The sequence below is a fragment of the Fundulus heteroclitus genome, chromosome 23 (genome assembly GCF_011125445.2).
Source record: "Fundulus heteroclitus isolate FHET01 chromosome 23, MU-UCD_Fhet_4.1, whole genome shotgun sequence".
Classification (NCBI taxonomy): domain Eukaryota; kingdom Metazoa; phylum Chordata; class Actinopteri; order Cyprinodontiformes; family Fundulidae; genus Fundulus; species Fundulus heteroclitus.
In genome coordinates, this window is record NC_046383.1 from 7,742,424 (window position 1) to 7,769,391 (window position 26,968).

At 40.8% G+C, this 26,968-nt stretch overlaps 1 protein-coding gene across 1 annotated transcript; it reads right to left on the reverse strand.

Moving 5' to 3' along the window:
- Positions 1-1,914: 1,914 nt before the first annotated feature.
- si:zfos-80g12.1 (sestrin-3) lies at positions 1,915-26,562 on the reverse strand. Its single transcript, XM_036127081.1, has 9 exons — positions 26,224-26,562; positions 11,629-11,826; positions 11,360-11,542; positions 9,625-9,870; positions 8,045-8,159; positions 7,750-7,874; positions 6,167-6,333; positions 5,909-6,053; positions 1,915-3,493 (listed from the first exon to the last, which is right to left on the reverse strand). Exons 1-9 carry the CDS (start codon positions 26,545-26,547, stop codon positions 3,404-3,406), a joined length of 1,593 nt encoding a protein of 530 aa, XP_035982974.1. The 5' UTR covers positions 26,548-26,562; the 3' UTR covers positions 1,915-3,403.
- Positions 26,563-26,968: the final 406 nt, after the last annotated feature.

Genomic DNA, 26,968 nt, shown 5'->3' on the forward strand with positions numbered 1-26,968 from the left:
CTCTGTGAGCTCGCCACATCTTGCCTCGGGGATTTCTGCGCATTCCTTGAGACTAAACTGCTGCAGCTCCTCCATGTTGGATGGGTTTTGGTTGTGAAAAGATCTTCAAGACTAACCACAGATTCTCAGTTGCAATGAGGTCCGACTATGTGACTTCTGAAGGTAATTGGCTGCACCAGAACCTTTTAGGGGCTTTATAGATACACATGCACACACACACACATATTTATCTATCGATTGATCGATCGATCGATCGTTGTATATATATATATATATATATATATATATATATATATATATATATATATATATATATAAAAATAAAAACCACAAAACCCAAAAGGTCAACAGTTTCATGATACATCAAGCTTAGGGACTGGCTAATATACAGCAGGTCAAAAAAGGCCATATTTTGGCTGCAGTGCTTGCTGTTCTCTTATGAAGAAAAGATCAACTAGTGCACTAAATTCAATAGATGGGTTGAAAATATCCAGTATAAAATAAGATAAGTGCTACAAATGTTACAACACTTTTTTTTCATATGGCAGCAGAACATTAAAATAAAAGTGCTCTTTACACTACTTTTGAATTCATTCTTGGAGTTTGCGCATACAATGCGATTAATCAGGCAAATTATGCAATTAATCGCGATTAAAAATTTTAATCGTTGCCCAGCCCTATATATATATATGTCTATGTCTATATATATGTCTGTCTATAAAGGTATGTATATATATATATATATATATATATATATATATACACACACATATATGTATATATACACATATATATGTATATATATATACACATAGATATAGATATGCACACACACACGTATATATACACACACACATTTTTATATATATATATATATATATATATATATACACACATATATGTATATATACACATATATATGTATATATATATATATATATACACATAGATATAGATATGCACACACACACACACACACACGTGTATATATATATATATATATATATATATATATACATATATATATATATATATATATATATATATATATATATTATGCACATATTTATATATATATACGTATATGCACACACATTATATATATACTCTTTTGATCTGTGATGTTTTCCTTGGAGAGAAGTGGCCTCTTAGCTTCCCTTCATGACTCACACCTCCTGCCTGCGATCCCGGAGCAAGTTCTGCATTGTTGGCAACCTGATCCCTGGTCTGAAACCCTCTTTTGCTGCTCCTGGCGCTCTGAAGCTTTCCTCGCAGCAGCTTAACTTCAGGCCTTGTTGCCTTTGATGTTTCAGTAAGTGGTTGATTTGGTTGTAATCTCATGTCTTGTTTAGAGGCAACAGCGGTGGACAGTAAAGTAATTTCAAATCTCTTTTAAAGCAACCCTCCTGCTCTTGTAATTCAATCAGACAGACAGAGGCACCAGCTGCCTCGTCCTTATAAACGCTTTGCCTCCAGCTAACCATCGTAGGATCATAGAGATAATGCCAGCAGGTCCATTTTGTGGCAGGGATAAAAAACCCAGCGCTAATGAGGTGTTGAGTTTTTGTCAACTTTGACGCGCTCTGCATTTCCTCGGCTCAGAGATCGTTCCAACATGGACTCCATGCAAAACTGACGGCACAGAAAACAAGCTGCAAACCTTGTAAAAAAAAATAGTTTAACTTTTTTTTTTTTAGCTACAACTGGACAATTTAGCTTAATGTGTGAAAGATTCATGACTGGAAATGAAAATGTGCAGCTGTGGATCCACAGGAGGAACAATTGAGCTGGAAACGTTTATAAAAGAAAGAAAACAACAGGCTGGTTATTTTTGATGGTACATTTTTTTTTATAGAAAACATGTTTACATTTTCAAAAACTTTTTTTTTCTTTGCACTCATTCTCTTTTTGAGCTTTTTTTTTTTTTTTTTACATTTTAAATATAGCTGAACATCTTTAAACATCCATCTGTGTCAAAGGCTCTTGCTGAGATGCTGAGACTTAGCAGAAGGTGAAAGGAACTGGAGTATTTATCAGAAATATTGCCGGCAGTCACGAGGAAAAAAGAGAAAAAAAAAATATCCGTTTCCACTCGGGCTTCTCCCGCCTGAAGGCACCTGTGTTATAACAGCGCTTTTTCTTTGTTTTTTAGGCGATATGCACTCGTTTCTTCTGCAGTCGCTGAATCTAACTCTACGGCGGTCTGCGAAACGTTTAATCTGGCTGCAGCGCAACGAGCGGTCCTACGGTCACACCCAGAAAACACACAATGTACAGGAACATGTAGTAAGAAATAATAATGATAAAAAAAAAGACATACAGTTTGCATCTATTCCGCATTCCAGATCTTGATAATGAATTTTGACCTAATTAAATAAAAAAAAAAAAAAAAAAAAAAAGAACAAACGCAAAAGGCCTAGACATGCATCTTAAACAACTTCCGCAGCTTTTCAACCTTTGATATCAGTCGCCTTCTGGGTGGCTCAGCTTCGCAGCAAGTTCAGATTTTAGCAAACATCCACCATCTTAAACACCCTTCTGTCTCCACATAACAAAAAAATAAAATAAAATAAAAAATAGGCAGGAAGAAAGCAAAGCTGTAAATTGCAGAAACATTTTAAATTGAGTACCTTCACTCAGAAACCGGCGGCGCGGCAGATAAACGGGAGAAGAAGAAAAGGTGTCGGACCCACACACTTTGTCTTAATGTCTACTTATGAGCTACATTGCATTATAAATATATAAAGTTTAAAAAAGTGCTTATTAAAAGAAACTATAGTGATGCGATAACCTCCAGCAGTGTCACGGCTGTTTGTTCTCGACCAGCATTAATACGAAATGTCAGGGAGCGTAAAACCTGTCGTCCTTCACCGTCCAAGAATCGTCCTTCAAAAAGCTGACAAGGATTGTCCAAAAAAGAAAAAAAACAAAAAAAAAAAAAAAGGCCCTGATCCCCCATTAACATTCATTCACCTTGTACAAATAAAAAAGGATTTGTTTCTCTGGGGAAAGCCGTTAATACAAAAAAAAAGAGGGAGTGTTGGGCCACTGATAACACAACGCTGCAAACCAGCAGCTTCTCACAGACTCGACTGCAACACGAGACGACAGGAACATTTTTTTGAAATCACTACTGATAATTGCACATAACCTTAAGAGGAGGCAGGAGGTTTTTCTGAGAGGACAAACAGCAGAAAGGTAAGAGCTGAGGGTTGGTGGATGGTGGTGGTGGTGGTGGTGGGAGGCGTGGCACAGTAAGCGAATCAAATCTGAGAGGAGAGCCGCGTCCTCGGATGTGCCGCTTCCTGCCCCCCCCCACCCAGGTCGCCCGCCTGCAGTTCATCGTTCCTCGCCCCCTCCGGGTCTCTCCGTACCGGCAGACGGTCTGAACGGCGCGGGCGCGTCAGGCGATCATGTACCGGGTGATGGCTCTCAGCGCGTACAGCAGCTCCGCCTGCAGCCGGGCCTCCATGATCAGCAGGTTCACGTGGATCTGAGGACGGAAAGGCACACACAGTCGGGTCCAGGGTCAACGTCGGCTCTCCACGTCTCTTCGACTTGTTTAATGCCGCACTATAACTGCAATAACTACTGTGCAATTACTGTTTAATAACTTGTGCAATAATCCTGTTAAATAAGAGACTGTTATAGTTATCTCACTACCTCACTGTTGCTCTTTACCTGGTGCCACTTTAATGTACAACCTCAAATCCATACACTGCAAAAACAGATCTAAAAATAAGCAAAATCTTATTAAACATAGTTTTTTTGTCCTTGATTTGAGCAGGTAAATAAGATTATCTGACCCCTGAATTAAGATAATTAGACATACTGTACTTGAAATAAGATGATGGAGATGAATTGTACCTATTTTAGTTAAAAAAAATCTTATTCTATTGGCAGATGATCTCATTTACCTGCTCAAATCTAGGACAGATACACTAATTTTTAGAAGATTTTACTTATTTTGTAGTTCCGTTTTTCCAGTGTATGTATAGAAGTCACTTTAAATCTCTTCTTTATTTCTTTCTTTTTTCTCGATCCACTGTATATATGTGGACGCACTTTATATACCTCATGCACCTTTTCCTCCTTTTGGCACCTTTTAATTATAAAAGCGGATGTGACACGTGAATTTCTCCATTGTGAGATCAATAAAGTCCATCTTATCTTATCTTAGCCAAAAACTTTGTGTTTAAAGGCCCAGTGTGTAGGATATTCACACTGGCACAGTTTATTTGGCTTTTTTCCCCCCTTTAGATTGGGAGAAGTTTTGGGAATTTGAGCATATGTCCACTGTAACAGGCTCTCAGCTGCATAGGGAGATTATCAGAATATAACTTACAGCCCGATAGTGTAAGTGAACTGAATTATTTACAGACGACCTCGCCGTTAAGCGCATGATAACTACAACAGAAGCTGCAACCTATCATAAATGTGACAATGTAAACATGTGACATAAACTTGACTTTTATATGGAATTAACTAACCAGCAGAAAGCCCTAAACATCCACATCCGTTTTAAATCCCTCATGAATTATCTCCGCCTGGCCGATTATAGATTAATTTTCTCCTGGTTGTTACTTCTTGTTCTTTTATTGGTTATTTTCTCTTCCCTCCCGCTGGACAAAGAGTACAGATGATCCTCCATTTCAACAGAAAACGGCAAAAAAAATGACCTAAAGTCGTCTTTACTTGTTTTCTACTCCTCCTTCATATAGAAGACAGATGGAAAACGCGTATTGCTGACAACTTTACCTCCTTTCAGCTGCTGAAATCAGAAATAACGCCTCAACACGGCGCCTCCCAGTGGTGCACCGACGTATTTATAAACGACTAATTCTAAGCTATGAGAACAATTTCATTTTTGATGTGACGCTATTAGACGTTGCCAGAATATGTCGTTTTAAAATCAGTGCTTGATTTCTGCTAATTAAAAGCCAAATTAGTTACACGCTGTCCCTTTAAGGGGGATTTTATTAGGGGTGCACATTATATCAGCATTAACATCGATCTCGGCCAATGCTAATAATTTTTTATAACATATCGGTATCGGTCCGATGAGTAAAAGTGGGCCGATGATAACAACCAATGTTTGGCCACGCCGTTTTTTTGTTCGGCCATGCGACGAAGGACTGTTTTAAATTAAGCGATTTAAGAAAATAAATAAAAATCTGTGTGTAAATTTACACTATAACCCACATTCAAAAATTCAGTTAGCATAGTTTTCAGTTGGTACAAAATGTTAAAAAATCTGACCATCACAGAACAGTAAACGTGTGTGTGTGTGTACACACAGTTGGTAAATATTATCGGACATAACAGCAATATTAATATCGACTATCGATATCGGCCCAAACTTTCACATCAGAGCAAAATCTGCTGCGATTACAGCTGAAAGTCCCCTGGAGTTCGTCTCTACACTGCAAAAACAAACCTAAAAATAAGTAAAATGTTCTTAAAATTTGTGTTTTTGTCCTTGATTTGAGCTGGTAAATAAGATTATCTGCCAATGGAATAAGTATTGTGACCCCTAAAATAAGATAATTATACATCCTGCACTTGAAATAAGATAATGGAGATGAGTTGTTACTATTTTAAGTGCAAAAATCTCATTCCATTGGCAGATAATCTTATTTACCTGCTCAAATCAAGGACAGATACACTAATTTTAAGAAAATTTTACCCATTTTTAGATCCGTTTTTGCAGTGTAGGAGCTCGATACATCTCCTTAATTATTACCAAATTCATCTATCAAGAATATTAATGAAGGCGTGCGATACCTTCAATCCTAAGAGAAAAGTTTGATCGTTTCTGACTAATCCCAGCTCATCTCTAACCAGATCCCGTAGATTTTCCTACTGGCCTGGTTTCTGTGACAGGTGTGGGGAATAAAACCCTTCTTACCCTTTCTGAAGCTTTCAGCAGCGTCCAGCTTAGCGGACACACCGGCGTTTTGGTGACGTCCGGGAAACAAGCCACAGCCTTGATGTACAGCTTCAGATCGCGCTCCAGCAGCTGGTTCACCTCCCCGTAGTCGTAATCGTCGCAACTGCGAACAGACGAGAGCAGATTTTTAACCTCCCAGACGGGGGAGCGGAGGTCCTCCGAGGAGAACGGGGCGCTCTTCTGATCTTAACATAGGCAGCGTGGAGGCGCTCTCACCGTATTCCCAACACATAATGGATGTAATTCCAGATGGCCCTCTTCAGGTCGGAGCTGTGCAGCGACGGCAGGGAGGCGACGCTCCTGAACCGGTCGTCCAGGAGGTGCCCGATGTCCGAGTACAATCTGTTGATCAGGGAGAAGCCGTGGACTTCCCACGAGTAGTCCTGCAGAGTCGGGATGACGAGACAAATCGGTCAAATACAAACCTGCTTAATATGAAAAACATATAAATATATAAACACATATAAAAACGATCCGAAAATATGACGTAGAACAGGGGTGTCAAACTCATTTTGGTTGAGGGGCCGCATACAGCTTAATCTGATCTCAAGAGGGCCACACGAGTAAACTCATTGCAAGATTAAATAGAACTAATAAATGTGGACTGGTTGTTGATTTTTATATTAAGCTAATTTCACTTTTACACAATATATTATGAATAACCTCAGCGTTTTTAAGAAAAGTGTGTGCAATTTCAACAATACTTTTACTCAGTTAAACATTTACTTGTGCATTATGCATAAGAATTGATCACAGTGATTGTACAATGTTGAAAAACATTTATTCACATTTTTTGGAACTTAAAAACACTGTCCTGCATGACAAAATTCATCGAACAAATAAAAATTAAGAAATGATTTAAATTTTTCCACACCTGAAGCTTAATCTGCTAATTAAAACACAGCGCCCCTCGTGGACAATATAGGAACTGCATATTTTCAATTAAACGAAGCACATGTTTTTTTCAATAATTGTTTTATCATTCTCTTCCTTTTATCTTGTCCACTTGTGAAAGTCAAATCTGATGAGCTCTTTGTGGCATCTTATTTCCACATTGCCAGACAGGAAACTGGAAAAAAAAAAAAAAAAAAAAAAAAAAAAAAATTATAACGATAATGCATTTAGCCACAGGGCCGAATTAAATTGTTCGGCGGGCCGTATGTGTGACACCCCTGACGTAGAAGATACGAAGAGGCAACTTCTCCCATTCATTTTATCATTTTATAACATATTTGGGTTGCAAGCTTGTCTGACGGGATCAATAATAAAGACTTTCTGAAAGCAGTTGGTTACCCTGGACTTTATTTTCAGATTTCAGGGTAAAGAGGGCTTAAAAACAAAGTCATGCCACACTTATCAGATTTTTATTCATATTAATAAAAAAGGGTTTGATAACCTCGTACCATTAACCTTCTAAGCTCAAACTTCCGCACTAATTAATTAATTAATCCCAATAAGGCTTGCACTGCAAAAAGAGAACTAAAAATAAGTAGAATTTTCTTGAAATGAATGTATTTGCCCCTGATTTGAGCAGGTAAATAAGACCATCTGCCAATGGAATGAGTATTTTTACCCCTAAAATAAGATAATTAGATATACTGCACTTGAAATAAGATGATGGAGATGAATTGTCCCTATTTTAAGTGCAAAAATCTTATTCCATTGGCAAATAATCTTATTTACATGCTCAAATCAAGGAAAAATACTCTCATTTCAAGAAGATTTTTCCTATTTTTAGTTCTATTTTTGCAGTGTGAAGAGGCGTTTATAAACGCGTTTTCATCTGAATCCGTCCTGACCTGAACTCTGAGCACCTGCAGGTGGTCCTCGTCCCGCCGGGCGAACTCCTGATAGCAGAAGTCCGGGTCTGCGACGAATCGCGACGGGTCCGCCAGGCACAGCATCTCCTCCTCGTCTTCCAGGTCTAAAAAAAGGGAGACGGTGACAGGCGGGCGTGGAAAACCAAGCGCCGTTTGCTCGAGTTTCACGCCATGTGACCTCAAATGTCACACCCAGCACGTCCACCGGAGCGTAAACAGCCAAACGGCATCTGCTGTTTGTTTATCTCTCTTCCAATAAGGGGGGGGGGGTTACCTGTCTGCTGGAGGGTCTGCGTCTGCAGGAGACGCTCCTCTCGCTTCTCCTGCTCCTCCTGGGACTTCTGGATCCGCTCCTTCAGGCAGACCATGTCACAGCTGGAGTCCAAAGACTGTGGAAACAAAAAACAAGTCAGACCGACTTCTTCTGCGTTCAGACGACAAACTTCTCCCGTGAAATCATCTGGACGTGCGTGTACACTGCAAAAACGGATCTAAAAATAAGTAAAATGTTCTTAAAATGTGTGTTTTTGTCCTAGATTTGAGCACGTAAATAATATCATCTGCCAATGGAATGAGTATTTTGACGCCTAAAATAAGATAATTAGACATCCTGCACTTGAAATAAGATGATGGAGATGAATTGTTCCTATTTTAAGTGCAAAACTCTTATTCCATTGGCAGATAATCTTATTAATCTGCTCAAATCAAGGACAGATTCACTCATTTTAAGAAAATTTTACTTATTTTTAGATCCGTTTTTGCAGTGTGAGTTGTAGTTTATGAATAAGTTGAAGGGCACTGCAAAAAAGGAACTAAAAGTAAGTAAAATGTTATTAAAATTAGTATATTTTTATCTTTAGTTCAGGGTTTGCAGTGTAATGCTGAAAGCTCTGTGCCGATTCTACCCTCTTAAACTCATTAGCCAGTAAATGAGGCCGAGAAAAATCAAAAACATTTATTAGAAATAAAAGTTGATAAGAGGCTGAAAATGAATCAGTCGAGCTTGCCTCTCATGTTTTCATCTAATTACAGCCCAGCCGAGTCAGGATCAGAACAATGAAGAAGGCTGAGACACGTACGGCCTTGCTTTCAGCGTGATTACAGCCGAACATGATGTTCTTGTGTTTAATCGAGCCGCCTGATCTGATCTTTATTGGCTACAGTTCGCAGGGTTATCTTGGACCTGCTGGCATTCGTTGCACTAACTTAAATCTCAGCATCATCTGGTCTACGGTTTCATCCCGCCTCGCTCAGGGTGCTTGCTCTTTTTCCAAATTAAAATTCTAGACTTTTTCCAGACTTTTTTAAAACTGATATTTTTTTTCCCAACACCTTAACTTTATGTACTTGTATACTTGTGTGCCTACTGCCTACTTCATTGGTTGAGATTGTACAAACTGTGTTTAATAGAAATGTTAATTTTTATAGGCTAGTATTCAATGAACAAATGCATTATTCACACTAAATTATGCTTTAACAGATGAAAACGTTTCAAAACATGAAAATCACAAGTACATGAATTTCACATCAAACAAGTGTTTGATTCCATTAGGCTAATACAGTACGTGACCAGTTAGTAAAATTATAGTTTTATAGCCTACCTTCCTATTTCTCATTTCACAATGCCTTTGAGCATACTGTAAAATTCTACCATACATTTTTTTTCCCATACTTTATTAAGACTTTCACACAAAATTCAAGACTTTTCAAGGTCTGGAAAACAGTGTTTCAAAATTCCATACTTATTAAGACTTTCAAGACTTGCGCAAGCACCCTGTTCGCTTCGTCTTGCTTAAAACAAAGCCTCCGAACGTTTCCCCGCCTGTGAGCGCGGCCGAGGGCGGATCCGTTTACCCGTCGCCGTGTGATGTGCTCGGAGGGAGCCCTGAGCGACTGAGGCACGTTGGCGTTGCCGTTGGCAGCATCGAAGGGGCAGAAGGTCGGCGGGGTGCCGTTTGGAGACTTGGCGAGGTGGGCGAGGTCCGAGTCGTTGTCGCAGCCGAAGACGAAGCTGCAGAGCGAGTGGCAGTGGGCCAGGATCACCACGGCCTGCACCAGCTCCGCCAGCGACCAGCACGGCTCGCCTGCCTTCAGCAGCGTCTGACGGGAACAGGGAGGCAAAGAGAAGACGTGGTTTAGTCCACTGCGCTGACATATCTGTTCATGTGGCTGAAAGCAGACGATTTAACTGTGAACTGTGCAAAATGCGCATCTCATTTCCCTATTATTAACAAATACGTCTTGAGCTCTAATGTGTTTTAGTGGGACTTTATGTGCCGATCTAACACAGAGTTTTCAGTTTATTAATAAATGCAAATCCTCAGGTGGTCGAGCGCGTGAGTTCAGCCTCCGTGAGAAACACCTTTTGCTGCAGCTACAACCCAGAGTCGTTAAGGCTTCACCAGCTTTCAGCTTCTGCAGGATTTGATCAAACTGGACGGAGAGCATCTGCTAACATATTAGATTTTTTTTAAGCCAAACCGCCGCTTCTCATTTGGATTTAGGTCTGGGCTTTGACTAGGCCACCCTAAAACATTGATCTGTACTGTCCTATTGCAGGTTTAGGGAAGGATAACTTCCTCTTCCAGTCTCTAGACGCCTCTAACAGGCTTTCTCCCTGGATTTCCCTGTTTTAGCTCCATTTATCATCCTATCAACTCTGACCGGCATTCCCACAGCATGATGCCACCACCAACATGTTTCCCTCGCTTATGGCGTACACTAATTGGGACTTAATTGGTTCCTTCTCGCTGGTTTTAGTGAGAGAGCTGATTTACAACGAGCCTGGCTAATAGCTAAACCCCTGCAGCTCCTCCAGAGTTACGCCGGGCCTCTCTGCTGCCTCTCTGGTTGGTGTTCTCCGATTCCTGCCCCGTCAGTCTATGCGGATGGCTGCTGCGTCGCACTCTTTCCATTCCAGATGATGTCTGAGTGAAGGCCGTTGGTTCCACTAGGTTTCATTTAGGGCATTTAAACCGACTGAACACAAAGGCCTGCTGTAAATGCTGTCGCTTTCTTTTGAAGTAGGGCCGGGCAATATGGATTAAAAAATAAATCTCCGATTTTATCATACCAAATACGATTAATCGATTTTTTTCCCTCCTTTTTGTTTCATAAAAAGAAATTATTTTAAAACCTTGCTTTTTATGTCAAGCATTTCGTCAGGGAGTTGACCTGAATTCAAAGTGCAACTAAAAACAAGCTGTGAAACATGCAAAACAAGATGGTAGCCGTGCCATTATAAACAATGAAAATATAACAAAACATTTGCTGCTAGTGGTATTACACATTGAGCTAAGAACAGGCTTCACTGCACTTGTGAACTTCAAACTAAGTTAAAAAAAAGTAAATAAGTAAATGAAGTACCTCGTATTATGGTAAAAAAAAGTTTCCACTTAACAATATTTTGACAATACATTTGCCTAAACATATATTCAGCATCACATGCTGTTCTCTTCATGGAAACCCAATGAGTGTATTGGCAAAATAAAATCCAGATTTTCCAAAAATGAAATCTTAACGAATTGTAAATTCAAATTAATCGATTAAATCGATTCATCGCCCAGCCCTATTTTGAAGCTCTTCCTACCTGGATATGAGAGCAGGTGGCGAGCCACGGCTGGTGGGCCAGAACCTTGTTTATGTGGTCGAGGAGGCGAAGGCGAGGGGGCGCCGCTTCCAAACCCTGCAGCCACAGCGGGTCCCCGCCCACCCTCAGGAAGTGGGCCGAGTGCAGGCACACCAGGTAGCTGCAGTGATATCGCGCCGCCGCCTGAAGCAGATGGTTCAGAAGTCAGATTTGAAAAAAAAAGAAAGGCGCGGCTGTAACCGACGGTACCGGCGGCCAGGTCAACCGACCATGATGGCGATGTAATGGCGGTACGGCAGCGGCAGGGGGCCGTCCATGTGCAGGATGTAGTGCTGCGTGCGCAGGAAGCTCTCCAGATACTGGGGGTGAGACGCCATCTGCTGCGACACGGCGTCCACGCTCCCCCTGCTGACCAGAGCCTTCATGAACAGCAAGGACACGCGCTCCTTCTCGCCGTTCACCATCACCTGCAGAAAGCGGTAAACAAAGAGGAGAGAACAGGTTGGTCTCTGACGGGGGGAAGCGGCGGAACAACGAGGCCTTTGTTGCCGCAGGGCGTTCCACCCATTGTTTTCCTGGGGCGACTGATTATCATGGCTTCAGAAATCACGCAATGTTCCATACGTGTGACTGCACCGCAGCTGGCGGGTTCAGACGACGCGTCCCAGATCTACCACCCTGATGAGTTCTACTACAAAATCCAATAAAACGGACGTAAATACGAGCAACGCAGCGCCCGCTTCCCTTCAGAGCAATCATGGCCTTTAAATTTACAGCCAGGAACGTCTTGGCCCAGGATGAGGTTGGACTTCAGCATCATGTGATGTCGGGCTCAGCCTGTGCTTTGGACCGGAGTCATGTTCCACACCTTAAATCAGAGGAAGAGGGGCCGTTCTGGAAGAAGAGCGACGGCGCCGGGGGAAGAGTTGAAATGCGTTGCTGACTTTATTTTTCCTAGAAATAAAGCAAACACCCAAACAACGTCTCAATGGGACGCAAAGCTTCTTAAAGCTTCCTGAAGTAGACAAGACGCTGGATTAATTAGTGTTTGAAGTCCTACGTAGACTAAAATAAGAGGGGGGGAAGAGGAAAAAGCACCAAAATGCACTTTTAAAAAGGGGATTTAAACACCGAGAGAGCACAGATGAAGAAACTAATATGAAAGCTGAGCTGAGGAGGCCTTGAAGAGGGAAGCTTGGCTAAGATCGAAGAAGTGGAGGCGACTGAAACATGGGAGGGACTGGACTGAGGAGCCCGGGGCCAAGAGAAACAGACCCATGTAGAGAGGGAAGCTCGCCTGGGACAGACATTTATAAGCCTGCTTTCCCTCTCTCTGCATCATATAATGGCTTCTAGGAAAAAGGAGTTCAGGAGCCGCTCTGCGTGGGATCAAAGCCAAAAGATTCGCTTCAGTTTTGAATGTAGAAACTTTAATCTGGCTCTGATTTTACTGCCCAGGCAGAACCGACGGTTCTCAGTCCCGCTCAACCCTACGCATCTCCTCCGTTTTTGATTTAATTCTCCCATTTAATTGTTTCCTATCCAACTTAACATAACATAATAAACAAAAGCCGGGTAAAAAGAGATTTAATTTACTAAAGCTACGCAAACCAACATGACCCGGTGCGAACGAGTAATCCCCAACCTGGTTAAATTATGAATTGGCTGCAGGTAACCAGAATGTTTTGAATGACTCTAGTCAAACCCAAGGCCTGATTAATACCACGAATCAGGGAATCACTTCAATAGAGCCCGTCTGACGACACGAAGTAGGCTAAGAGAGTTCGGTCATGCCCTGAGCTGAAGGGAAACAGATGAGAAACGTAGTCACTGAGAGTCTGGAAATGGATAAAAGGCCTTTATTAACATTTTGGGACTCCACAGTGAGAGACATTATCTCGAAATGGAGAAAACATGGAAGTGTGGCTGGTCTACCAAAATGACTCCAAGAGCACAGAGACGGCTCCTCCAGGAGGTCCCAAAACAACCCAGAAGATCAGAGGTCATGATTCAGCAATAAGCAAGAGACATGCGCATTGAAGAAAAAAGAACATCATACTAAAAGTTTAGGAGTGGCCTAGTCAAAGTCTTGACTTAATGCTGTGGTGGGTTCCTAATGTTCTCCAACCCTCGAAATGTGGCAGAATTTAAACAATTCTCCAAAGAAGAGTGGGATGAAAGTCGACCAGGTAGCGGATAACGTCCGACGAGGTGTCCGTTATCCGACATTAACGGGCAAAGTCCCTTCTTTTCTGTTATACCACGGTCTGGGTGAATACTCCATTCTGATTGGCTGCAGGGTGTCCATTACAAATCGTTACAGGACACCTATTAAAAAAAAGTTACGGTCAAATAGCCTGACTGTTCTACATTACTGCGCTGGCTCAAACAGCGACACACTTGTTCTAAGGTTCTGCTTATACCACGGTCACAGTGTCCGAAATTAACTTCCTGATTCACCCGCCAAGTCTACCGGCCAAAATATTAATTCTGACTGACCTCTGCTAAATATCTCCACGTAATCCCACTACGTAATTAGCCTGAGCTAAACGCTAGTTGTTAGCAAGCGTACATGAGGTAGTTTGCTGTAGGTCTCGCGTCACATGTGCAAGTGTGATTGAAAAACACAACTTAATTGGTGCAAACGTTTACTCGCCATGTGGCCGCTAGCCCGCTGAAATCTACTCGCCAAACGGAAAATTTACTTGCATTAGGCGTCTGGTGAGTGTTAATTTCCGACCCTGCACGGTCACTTACGAAATAAATATTAAATCAGTTAATAATACTATATGGATTATTGTCACAGTTAAAATCTTACGTTTTTTACAAGAAGCAGCAGAGAAAACTATTTAATATCTGTCAGCGTGACTCATTGGTTAACTTAAGCCAGTGCAATGACTTAGAACAGGGGTGTCAAACTCATTTTGGTTTAGGGGCCGCATACAGCTTAATCTGATCTCAAGAGGGCCACACGAGTAAACTCATTGCAAGAATAAATAGAACTAATAAAAGGACTTGTTGTTGATTTTTATATTAAATGAATTTCACTTTTACACAATATACTATGAATAACTTCAGAGTTTTTAAGAAAAGTATGTGCAATTTCAACAATACTTTTACTCAGTTAAACATTTACTTAAGTGCATTATGCATAAGAACTGATCACAGTGATTATACAATGTTGAAAAACATTTATTCATATTTTTTGGAACTTAAAAACACTGTCCTACATGACAAAATACATCAGATAAAAATTAAGAAATGATTTAAATTAAATTTGCCACATCTGAAGCTCAGTGCTACCATCTGCTGATTAAAACACAGCACCCCTCGTGGACAATATAGGAACTGTAGATTTTAAATTAAACAAAGTACATGTTTTTTTCAATAATTGTTTTATCATTCTCTTCCTTTTATCTCCTCTTTCTTTCACCTTTTCTTTTTTTTCTTCTTGTTCTTCCTTTCCTCTCCTACTTTCCCATCGTAGTGTCCATATCATTTGAGATATTCCCCGCATGAATCATAATAAAACTATTCACATTCATAAATCAAGCGGAGCACTATGGCAAAAGCAGTTCTGCTCCACTTGTGAAAGTCAAATCTGATGAGCTCTTTTTGGCATTTAGACAACAATTCTTATTGCCACATTGCCAGAGAGGACACTGAAAAAAAAAGAAAGAATCATTTAAAAAAAAAATTTTTTTTGAAAAATGATTCTTTTTTTTTTTCTTCTTTTTTTTATAATGATAATGCATTTAGCCACCAGGCCGGACTAAATTGTTCGGCGGCCCGGAACCGGCCCGCGGGCCGTATGTTTGACACCCCTGACTTAGAACAATCAGGCTATTTCATAAGTGTGCTATAACACTTTTCAACGGACACCCTGCAGCCAATCAGAATCGAGTATTTCCCAGACCATGGTAAAAGCAAAAGGGAATTTTAAAGACGCGTCTCCAGTCGTCACAAACACCGGACGCCAGCAGCTGCTGCCAAGCCTGAAACCACTAGTTATTGGATGGGGGGGAATTACTTTTACAGCAATAATACTTCCCTATTAAATGAAATAATACTGTGTAGTGTATGGTAAAACTGTATTTTGTATTCACTCAGGTTTTCTTTGCCTCATATATAATATAAAAGTTTGATATGAAACATCTGTGCGACAAAAAAAGAAAAAAAAGCACAACTAGGAGAAATCCGTAAGGGGGGCAAATACTTTTCCCCGCTCTGTATGTAGGACAACCGGAGCGAACCGAGACCAAAGCAGCTTGTTTCTCACCATCTTTAGTATTCAGCAGCGTGTTCGTCTGGCTAAAAGCTCCATGTGGTATTTCACTTCTCCTTGCAGGGGATGATGGTTCCTGCCTGATCCTGCAGTAAGCTCCACCTCATGACCTATATAGTCCCAGCTCAGGCCTTAAAGGACACGTTAAACAACTCGACCCTTATTATGCACGTCGCCTTAATCTTATAGTTTTGTACAAAGCAAAAGTGGACAAGAGGGGGTGTGGGGGTTGGTGCTAAATGAAACGTGCCCAGGCACGGACCCTGACCTTCTCCAGTCTGTCAGCACCAATAAGAAATAGTGTAAGAGGGGAATGCGGAGTGCACAGGTGGCTGCCAATCAAAGACCTACAAGAGCACATTCACGCGGCTGCTGCTCCTCAGACACAAGTGCTGCTGATTGGCACGCCTAGCTGCAGAATCTAGGTTACAGCTCCATGGCCGGCTCTCTGAAAGGAACAGTGTTGCACCAAGAGGCATTGCAGAGGCCCGCGCCACAGAAAACACGCCTCATACGCCGTTTCTCAAGGACCTCCAACATGTCGGAGGCCTATTTATATTTCTCCCCTGTCATGGCAGAACAAGCTCGGGTTGCAATGTTGACGGATCACGCCTCCATTTTTAGGTGAAATGACAGATGTGAAACCGGTGATTGAGAGGATATCTGGCAGAACAGAAACAAAAAAATTTTTAGATTTTTTTTTTTTTTTAAACCCAGGAAAAGGAAATGTACAACATTTATCACCCTGAATCCGACTATAAGGCTGTTTCGTACTGGAGGAAACCATGAATCTGAATTGACTGAAACTCTTTGGACTCTACATCCAACGCGACAGTATTTTACCCCTTGGACATCTCCATGTTCGGTCACATCAAAACCACCAACTTCTTTATCTTTTATCGGGGTTTAAAGTGACAGATTAACACTAAACGGTGCATAATTCTGACGGGAAAAGAAATCGATGTACGGCTTTCGTATTTTCCTTACAAGCAACACAAAAAAAACATCTGAAAAGTGTTTTGTGCGTTTGTGTTCATCCCTCCTGGCTCAATATTTCGCTGAACCACCATTTATTTAATGATTTGATGAAAGTTCCCAGAGTTTTGGGGTATATGTCTTTAACAGCGTCACGCATTTAGGGACTTAAACTTTAACCCGTTCTATTTTGGAAAATAGCTCAAGCTCAATCTGATTGGATGGAGAGCGTCTGGGAACATCAGTTTTAAGGTTTCGTCACAGATTCTCATTTGGATTTACCTCCTGACTTTGACTGGGCCGTTATAAAAAAGGAAATTGTAGCTCTGCCTGTGTGCTTAGGGTCGTTCTCCTGCTGGAAGGTGAACCTCCATCTCAGTCTGGAGACCTTTGCAGCCTCCAGGTTCGCCCTGTATTTAGGGCTGGGTTTCATCTAGGATGAGCCGATTCGATACTATTCTCGATACATAGCTCAGCTCGATTTGATTTGACTCCACTATCGATATTTGTTACTTTCAAATTAATGGTCATTCAATCAACAAAACCAGCCAAATATTATATTTATGTTCAATTTATTGAACACTGATATATTAACAGGAAAATGAAGTGCATTTGGTTCAATGCATTTAACGTATCACAGAAACCCAAATGTTTGATTTTTGGGACGAAGACGCTTCTGAAATCCTGTTGGCCATTCCCACTGAGCTATATAATACACTGGAGTGCTAATCACCGTCTGTTTGAACGAGTCGCTTTGAAGCCACCAGCCGCCATATTGGTACTCCCTATTTCCCCCCAGTAACTAGGGAATATGTGCGCTACAGCATCGAATAACGAGGATTTTCTCATGTTCAGGGGGGGCTTAAGACTTTTAAAATGTCAAATGCCATATAGTTTTATGTTATGTTCTAAAAATATCAAGTACTGAGAAAGTCATTTTTGCACTTTATTCATTTAAATATATGCATATTACATTTATAAATATATAAATAACAATATACATTAACATATATTTACATATGTGTATATATATATATATACATATATACATACACACATATATACATATATATATTTAATATGAATAACATGTAAAACATTTCAGCACCTAATATCCTAGTAGTTGATAGTGTTAGTACATCCACTGACTGTAGAATTACCTGTGAAACGTTTTCACTCAGCCAGAAAACTGCTTGTTGTTGCAACCAAATCCTATGGGATTCTGTGAGAGTAGGGAGTAGCAAGATGGCGGCCAGTGACTTCAGTTTTTCGGCAAAATCAGCACCCCAGTGCTCATTCCCTTGCGCTTCCTCACTGTGAACAGTAATGGCGCGCTGTAATAACGCCCCCTAGAGGTTGGGCGGTATATTGATATTGAAAGCTAGAATATTGATATTAAATCGTTTTTAAAAGCATTGATATTAATCTTTGTATCAATTTTTATGTACAGCCCTACCTGTATTACCTCCATCCGTTTACCCTGCTGAGGAAAGGCTTCCCCACAGCATGACGCCGCCATCACCATGGTTTACTGCTGGGATGGTGACTCGAGGGTTATGTCCGGTGAGTTTTCTGCCACACAGCATTTCGCATTGAGGCCAAAAGTATAATTTTGGTCTAACTGGTTGTCCAGTGGCCAGATTATTGCACCTGAGCTACAGGTCTCTGCAGCTCCTCCACAGTTACCGTAAGCTTGACTTTGAGGTTTGACATTAAACAGGGTTTCTAAACATCTGCCTGTCTAAGGCTATCGTTGGTGGAAAATTACCTTTAAAGGAACGACTGGAGTAAATGCAAACCACTGCAGAAAGTTTCAATGTTCCTGTCAAAGTGAAAAAAACTGCAAATAAATAAAAGATAACAAGAATCCCGCTGATAAAATACAATGGAACATTTTATGCACAGTTAATTACTTCAGCTAGAAGTAACAGTTTCAGATAAGGTAAAGCGCCGGACTGTGACCTCTGCCCATACCGGCCATTTCTGAGTCTTACCGAAATCTCCTGAAAAAGGTGGTTGTTGAGGGGAAAAATATCAACAACAAAAAAAGTGTAAAAACAACTAAACTCTCTAAATACCAGAGCCCCTGGTCAGCATGTTAGCATTTAATGGAAAAAAAACAATAAGTGTGGACACTTGCTGTTTGCGTCGGGTGAGGAGATCATCTTTGTCATCGCTGCCATTCTACGCAGCTGATTAGGAAATTTGGAGTTTTTGTAATTTCAAACATGTCTGGACAAAAATCTGACAGACGTCAAACAGAAAGAGGAACTATGGCAAAAGCTGAGCATTCACGCAGCAGGAAATGACACATCCGAGCTCTTTAAACAACATCTGTCTGCTGACAATAGCAAAACGCAATTCTGGTCTGCCCATAAAATCGGTCTTATAGTCCAGGAGCTTTTGGATTTCAGAGAAGCTTTAAAAGCCCCGTGTCAAAAACAGCCTTGTCTTTATTGCACGTAAACAGGGCACCTTGTTTCGATAAGGCAATGCACTTCTTACTGCGAGCCTACCGATATGCATAAAACACCCACATAAGGAGAGAAAAAAAAATGGTGACAACCGTGAGTGGGAGGATGCATAAACCAAGCAGACATCATCTATGCCGCTGCGTTAGGCGTTACAAAACACTTTTAGTTACTAAATGCAATTATCTGTGGTATAAATTTAGTTGGAAAGACCTGATCAGGAATCAGAGAGGTGAAATGTTCATGTCGGAGTCCTGATGAGGTCAGATCACAGCAGGTTTTTTAAACTTGACATTTGTCTGAAGGAAATTTACTGGAACATCATCTTAACTTTAAAGTATTCGTCCCTTTTCAGGCTTTTTTCCTGCTTTTTTGTCATCAGTGTTTCACATCAAACAGGTTTTAACATCAGATTGAGATGACCAGAGCAAAATACTAAAATATGTATATGTTTAAAAGGTGATTTAATTTGTTAAGGGAAACAAAAGCTATCCAGAACCACTGCTAAATAAACCTGGTAACTCTCTGTGTTACTCTGGCAGGCAACAAACAACTGGCTTCTAGTGAAAACTGGTGTTAAGGCTTTATATTGCTGTGGAGGAAATCTGGCCCACTCTTCTCTGCAGAATTGCTTTGATTTAGTCATGTTGGATAGTTTTGAAAAGCACGAGCATTACTTTTTAAGGAAATCTCTACTTGATTTAAATATGCACTTTGACTAGGACATTTTTATTTGTTTTATTGAGACATTCACAGGTGGACTTGCTGGTGTTCTTTGGATATTTGTCCTGCTGCACAAACCCCGGTTGTCCTCGAGCAGCTCTTAATAAAGGGGACATATCATGCTTTTAAGTTCTTCCTTTTTTACATTTAAATCATTCAGTTGTTCTATATAAAGTGGAACTGCAATGCTTTAGTCCGAATTCCTCACTGTTGTTGCCCTGCAGGCCCTCTCTCGCCCTGTTCTGAAGTGCATTTGAGAGAGAGCAACTGTTTTGGTGCCGTCCCTTTAAATCTAAAAGGAGCCCTTCACACCTGCCCCCTCCATCACCCTTCTTCATCGCCTGTTTGTTTGTCTTTTTTATGTGTACTCTTAGCCGTAGTGGCCAAAAAAGAAACTTCACCACGATAAAACGCACTGACAATAAAGGATCTTTGAATTTTTTTAATCCAGGTCCCTGAGGGTTCCAATCCCACCCAGTTCAATCACTTTTATAGTACCCTGGAGGACGGTGTAATGAATTGTGTAAGTGAACATTTTCACTTATCCATTTGTAGTTTGGCATCATTTAGCTTGGACTACAACATCGCAGTGAAAAAAAAAAAATAAAAAATGGCAGACTTGCGATACTGGTTAAAGGGGAAGTCCATGACCTTGTTTAGCAGCTCTGCAACAAACACTGCAACGTAATTGTTCAAAAAACATATTAGATAACAGAGAAAACTGAACGGCTTGAAAAATATGACCCAAACAGAATGTAAAGATATCTACACAGCTCATACATTCGAGTTTTCTGCATTTTCAGAGACTCCAAGTACACAACAAAATGTATTTAAGAGGTTAAAAAAGAGGGTTTTGCATGATATGTTCCCTTTTTCCTCAGGATTTTCAAGTTGAGAGTAGGGTTGTCAAAAATATCGATGCTCTGAAAAGACGCAGTATCTGGATACAATACTAAATTGGCATAGTATTGATACTAAATATTTTGCATACGAGAATAACAGAGAAGGGAAACCCAAAGATCTTGACAGGCCTGTGAGCAAAGCAGTGTTTTAAAGTGGTGGCAACGAAGTCAAGCAGCACAACAAACTTGATCAAACATCTCGACCAACAGCCTGGCCTCCATCATGAACATTGACAGGTTAATGAATTCAAGTTCCTGTTTATATTTTAAATTTAATACAATAAACATATTAACAATGTTAGTGTGACCTGTGAGCATGCTAGCTGAGGCTAGCATGCTAGTGGGCATGTGTTTTATTTTGCGTTATTTATTTAGCATTTTTTTTAGACACTTCTTTAACTAGCATTTGTGATTCTGTTGAGAAAGTAAGTTTTTTGATGTTAATAAAATATGTTTTATGCCTTTGATTATGTCATGTTTTCATCACAGAGGCATCAAAAATGGTCCAGAGTATCGAATATTGTCCTGGATATCAATATCAAGGTTGAAATTTTAGCATTGTGACAACCCAAGTCAAGAGCAAAAACCCTACTTCCATCACTCACAGCAACTCTGGCATCTCCAAAGGCAGCAAAGAGGCCCAGACCATCACACTACCACCACCATGTTTGACAGCATTTCCTTTCTGAAATTCTATTTTTTATTCTTAATTTCCGAAGTCTCGCCACAATCAGGCCTGGGTGTGGGTGGCCAAATTGAACACAGCATTTAAAAAAAAACGGTGGGTAATCACAGTTAATTACATAATTAACAAAGCAAGCAATCTTTTAACATGAGGTGGTGCTTGTTTGGGTATTTAATTCCACTTAAGAAATTGCATCTTTTTTTTTTTAAGCTGCTTTTTGTTTATACTTTATGTCTGATATTTTCATTTGTTTAAAGAACTTAAACATTTTAATGCTATAAAAAAAAAAAGCAAAAGCGGAGGAAATCTGTAAGGAGGGGGGGGGGGGGGTGGCGATACTTTTTTTTGCAACACTGTGTTGATCAGAGAGGCAGCATGAGGCAGGGATGAAGTGAAAAACATGGTTGACGTCACGAAAGGGGAGGATAGGTAAAAGCAGACAAAGACAGGCTTTTATTGCCGGCAGAAAAACAGCAGCACTGTAAGAGCGGCGATATGAAATGGAGCAAGGGTCAAAGATGACATACAAAGTAGTGGAGGAATGATGCAAGCTTTCTGTCTTCGAATAAATGTCTCTGTAGGGTGGTGGTGGTGGGGGGCTGCTGCAGATGCAAGAGGCAAACATTAAATCTGCCTTCCATGGTGTCCATCTTTATCATGTGCTTCTGTCCAGAAACAATTAACAGCCTCCCCACTTTCCAGAAACAAGCAGCCGGGACTGATTTTGGCTCTGCAACCTGAACTTGAAGAGTAATGCAAAACAAGCCAGCTGTAGCCCAGAGCGGTTTGCACAGAGCAGGGCGGGTGAGGGGGGGTTATAGGAGCAGCACTACCAGGAGAAACAAAGAACCAAATAAACCCACATACATCAGGGAGAGAGCCGATCTGACTGTAAACAGGGCAGACAGGTGGAGCAAGGGCACTTTCACTGATAACAGCTCATATTTATTGCTGTTTATTCCCCCAACAAGCAAGAAGACGTCTTAAAAAAAAAAAAACTGCAATCGTGTTTCATCAGTGATGGAAAAAGTATCAGGGTGACGAGGGGGGGGGGGGTAGCAGCACAATGCTTGACTTGAAACTAGAATTGCAGCTCACATTACTGCCTGTTTTATTCCATTCCCGGACTCCAGGATCTGCAGCAAAACATGCCTTTGTTGGCCGGCGCTCGGCACAGCGCCCCCTGTCTGTCGCAACGCGGAAAACAACAGCAGAGGGAGAAAAACAACTTTGATTGGCAGTCCGGTTCAGGCGAAAAAACAGCACAATAAAGGACGCTCAGAAAGGCTGCAAGCGGGCAGGGAAAAGCGGAGGAAACTCTCTGTTAGCGTTAAATATTACATTATTTTGTTTACGCGTTTAAAACAAAAAACCTGGTAATTAAATGGCACTGCATTACTTCACACCACACAGAAACATCTTTTTCTTCCTCGGATCCTCAGATGACGTCACCTTCACCTGCAGCTTCCCTGGCCGTTACTCGTTTATCGTCAAGCGAGATAAATTTCATACCCCGGCCTCATAAATGTATATATTTTAAATGGCCCACTTGTAACAGTCATGGAGTGTAAAAGAAAAGCAGAGGAGACATTAATTCTGTCTTTGTCCGGTTATATCGATGTGAATCCCATAAAAACGTACTTGTTTTCCCCCCTTACAGGAACCAAGAAACGTCCGTTTTTAGCTCAACTCTCAGAGTTAACGTCTCAACGGTTCCAGCTTTACGTGACATTTTAACGGCCGCGGATGGAGAAAACACTTGAGCGGCGAGCAAACCCCAATTAAACCAAATAAATATCACCCCGTCCCCTACAGGTGCTTAATTTAAGCTTGTGACCCATTCCCCGAGCGATAAACGCCAACGTTAGAAGTTCGGTTCGGCTATTTTTCTCGTTTGCTAGCGCTAGCGACTTAGAGCCGCTACAGTTAACGTTACTGCCTCGGACTGCTCTGAAGTTAGCCTCCGAATGGTAGTAAAGGGCCATTTCGCAGCTTTCACGAAGCGTGGATTGGCCTTTTGTTGTTTATAATGCGTATTCTGAGCCATTTAAACTGGCCCAACCCCAAATTGTAGTATTATACATTGATTAAAGACTCCTTCTTTTAAGTAGATGGCAACAAACAGTGTTTTAAAGGGGACATATTGTGGTTTTGAATGCCTTCCTTTTCACATTTAAATCATTCAGTTGTGGTCCACAGAAAGTGGAACTGCAATGAAAGTGGAACAAGTCCCTCGTTATTGTTGCCTCGCTGCCCCTCGTTTGCCGCTGTTCTGAGGTTCGTCTGAGAGCAACTCGTTTTGGTGCTGTCTCTTTAAATATAAAGCAGCCCGCCCCCTTCCTGGTCCAGTTCCACTCCATCCCATTTGACCATCTTTGCAGTATGCTATGGGATGGTGTAGTAAATTGGGTGTGTGGTAATACACCCAACAACCGAACATTTTTTTGACTTATACTTGTAGCTTCTGCATGATTGAGCTTGGACTACAAAAAAATGGCGGATTCACAAATTGACGCGCAGCAAATATTGTTACGCAAAAAAATGGAACAGAAAACAAACAGGTTGAATGGGTTGAAAAATATGAGACAAACAGAATAGAAAGATATCTACGCAGCACCAGGGCAGACTGTATTACAATTTTATGCACTCCTAGACACTCCCCAAGTACACAACAAAATGTAAGAGCTAAAAAAAAAGTGGATTTTGTAGGCTACACGTTTAAGCATACAAATGTAAAAGAATCAACTATAGTTTAAAGTTTTCAAGCAGGACCACATCCATGTTACTCATAATGCCAAAAAAACTTTAAAACAGAATATTCTTGAAGTATCAATGCTAGAATAAAGGCTGTTACATACTCAACGAACTGATCTGTCGGACTAAGAATTCACCCCGTTCAACTCTGGTGGTATTAAAGGGGTCGAACATGCCACCTGTCTTTACTTGGTTCCCCCATTTCTTTAGCAATCGCAAATAACAAGGAATTTTCTTCCTCACAGATATTTTGTTCTCATCCTCTATTTGCTTCATCAGTTTGAAAGCGGCCCTTTCCACCATGGTGGTGGTGTTTTGTTGCATGTAAAATTTGTGCAAGGTTAGCGCGGGTGTGACATTTGCTACAGTGGGCAGGACTTTCTAGGAGGTCGGCAGCTGGGTTTCTCGTAATGTATGAATAGTTAGAACCAAAACAAACTTTGTTCTTGCCACCTCCAGAACAAGAACACATTTCTCAGTTCTTGTGGAGTATGTTACAGGCTTACAGGATAATAAAGGTCCCACGACTCCAAAAAGCTCAAAGCAGAATTATGCTGTTCTGGTTTGACCAGTCTAGATATTGCATATTACATACATGACGAAACCTAAAGTGATCTTAAGGAGAAGAAATCCAGTACAATCACCCTTTTTGTATGTTCAAAAGTAAGTACTTTAAGCCCTGAAAATACCTATTCCGTCTCCCTTTTACAACTATTGTGGTTTTCCAGCCTGACCTAATCAAACTTGAACTAAAAAAAAGCACCAACTTTTTTAATTTGGCTAATAGGATCATTTCGCATATCACAAGCTGTATTTTTCAGAAGCTGAGCATCGGAAGTATTGCAGTTTTCACATCTAAGGTAAACTCAATACTATTTTGATAATTTAATTAATACTTATCGCTTTATTCCATTATAGGTTTGGCTTTTCAAATTACTGCAGATTTCACTCTTGAACAAACAAACAAACACTGAATTGTCCTATATTTTCCTTAATCAAATTAAGCTTTTAAAAATAATTTTAAATGTGTTTTAAAGAACATACATGCAGTGTTGAATAATCCAGTCAAGGTTTGACGTGTCTAACTTTTCAGGTTTTCCTGGTGGGCCGAAACTGATATAACCGTAATACCAAAAAGGCTTTTAAAATGGTTTCACTAATAGAATAAACGTTTCATAATTTAAAACAAGGTTTCAAATAGTCTGATCAGTGTAGAGTAATCTAGCTCAGTTGTGACACGTCTGTTTATTGTGGTTTTTACGCTTATGTCATAATTTCTTGTAGTATGTCATCAATAATAAAGGTGCTATACATATCAACAACTGGGTTTTTAAAATCAATTCATCCCTTCAGCAAAACCCTTTCTAGGTTTGACTCATCTAACTGTTGCGGCGTCCCAACCTGACTCAATCTAATGTGGTCCAAATACTACAAAACAATCTATTAAAAAAGGCTTTTTTATGGTGTGTTTTCACCAATAAAATAAGGAGTTCACAGATCACAAAACTGTATGAAATAAGCTATATTCAGGGGGGAATAATTTAGTCCTGGTTGTTATTGTTTTTCACACTTGACCTAATTTAATGTGGTCTTAAAGATAAAAATAAAACAAGAAATAGCCCGTTTTCTTGTGTTTTACAAACAAAATGAATGATAAACTGTGTTTTGAGGACTCTATGACTACTGTAGAATTATTAGGGTTAGATTTCTTAAATGTATTTGTAATTAGAGGCGATCAAAAGGTGGCCCAGGTCCCAAAAAGAGGCGGACTAGCCCTTTAAGGTGAGAATCGGAGGCCAACTTCAGCGTCTAGTCTCTATTACTTTGTCTCAAAGTTTCCGATCCGAAAAAAAAAGACGAACGCACTAAACTAACTTTCACTTCAACTGGCAGCAGCTAAAATGCGTAATCAAACACTTGAAATTAAATGGAGGCTTTGTTCAAAACGCCTGATAAGATCTGTTGTTTTTTTGTTTTTTCACAGAGAGACAAATGAATGAACGGTATTCACATTTTCAGGCCAGCGTTCATTTGTTTAAAGCTCAACACAGACGATCGTCGCAGCCTACCTGCTTCTGGACCCGCTTGCACTGCGATCTGATGGGGTACTCCATTTTACTCGTACAGATGATCATTTTCCAAAAGCGGGGTTGTCCTGCATGGATCCGGCCGGACTCTCTCCTCCTGCTGCTGCTGCTGCTGCTGCTGCTCTCCGCGCTGCGCCTGTGCCGCTGGCCCCCGGTGCGCCTTTCTGGAGCCGCAGCCTGGACTGAGGGTTCAGCGCAAAGCTTCCCAGGGCAGAGCTGACAGCTCCGGTAACAGTGCGCCCAATCAGAGCGCAGCAAGGCGGGGCGGCCAGCCTGGAGGGGGCACAGCCAAATGCTAATGAACATCTGCAAACAACGCAGGCCGAGGCGGAGACGCGCTCAGACTGTCAACCAGCGCTGAGGAGGGGGGACGCATGCATGGGAAGCAGTGGCGCCTCCACAAATGTTTCATAGGGGGGAGGGCACTTAAACTTTTGGGGGTGGCACACTGAAACTAAAAGCCGTAATTTCAGGATTTTATTCTACTGTTGTAGTAAAGCTGCATGTAGAAAACTATCTTAAAGACTTAAGTAAACGCCCCACTAATATCTCTTGGTTTATTGTTTGATTTTAGTGTTGCCAATGATCTAATATGCATAGACCAATAACAGTACAGTTAACATTTTGAGTTGAACAACAATTCCTTTTTATTGTGTAACTATATTAGGAATAAGGTGTACATTTAGTCCGTCCATCCTGTTTCTAACAGGTCTCTTTACCTTGTGGG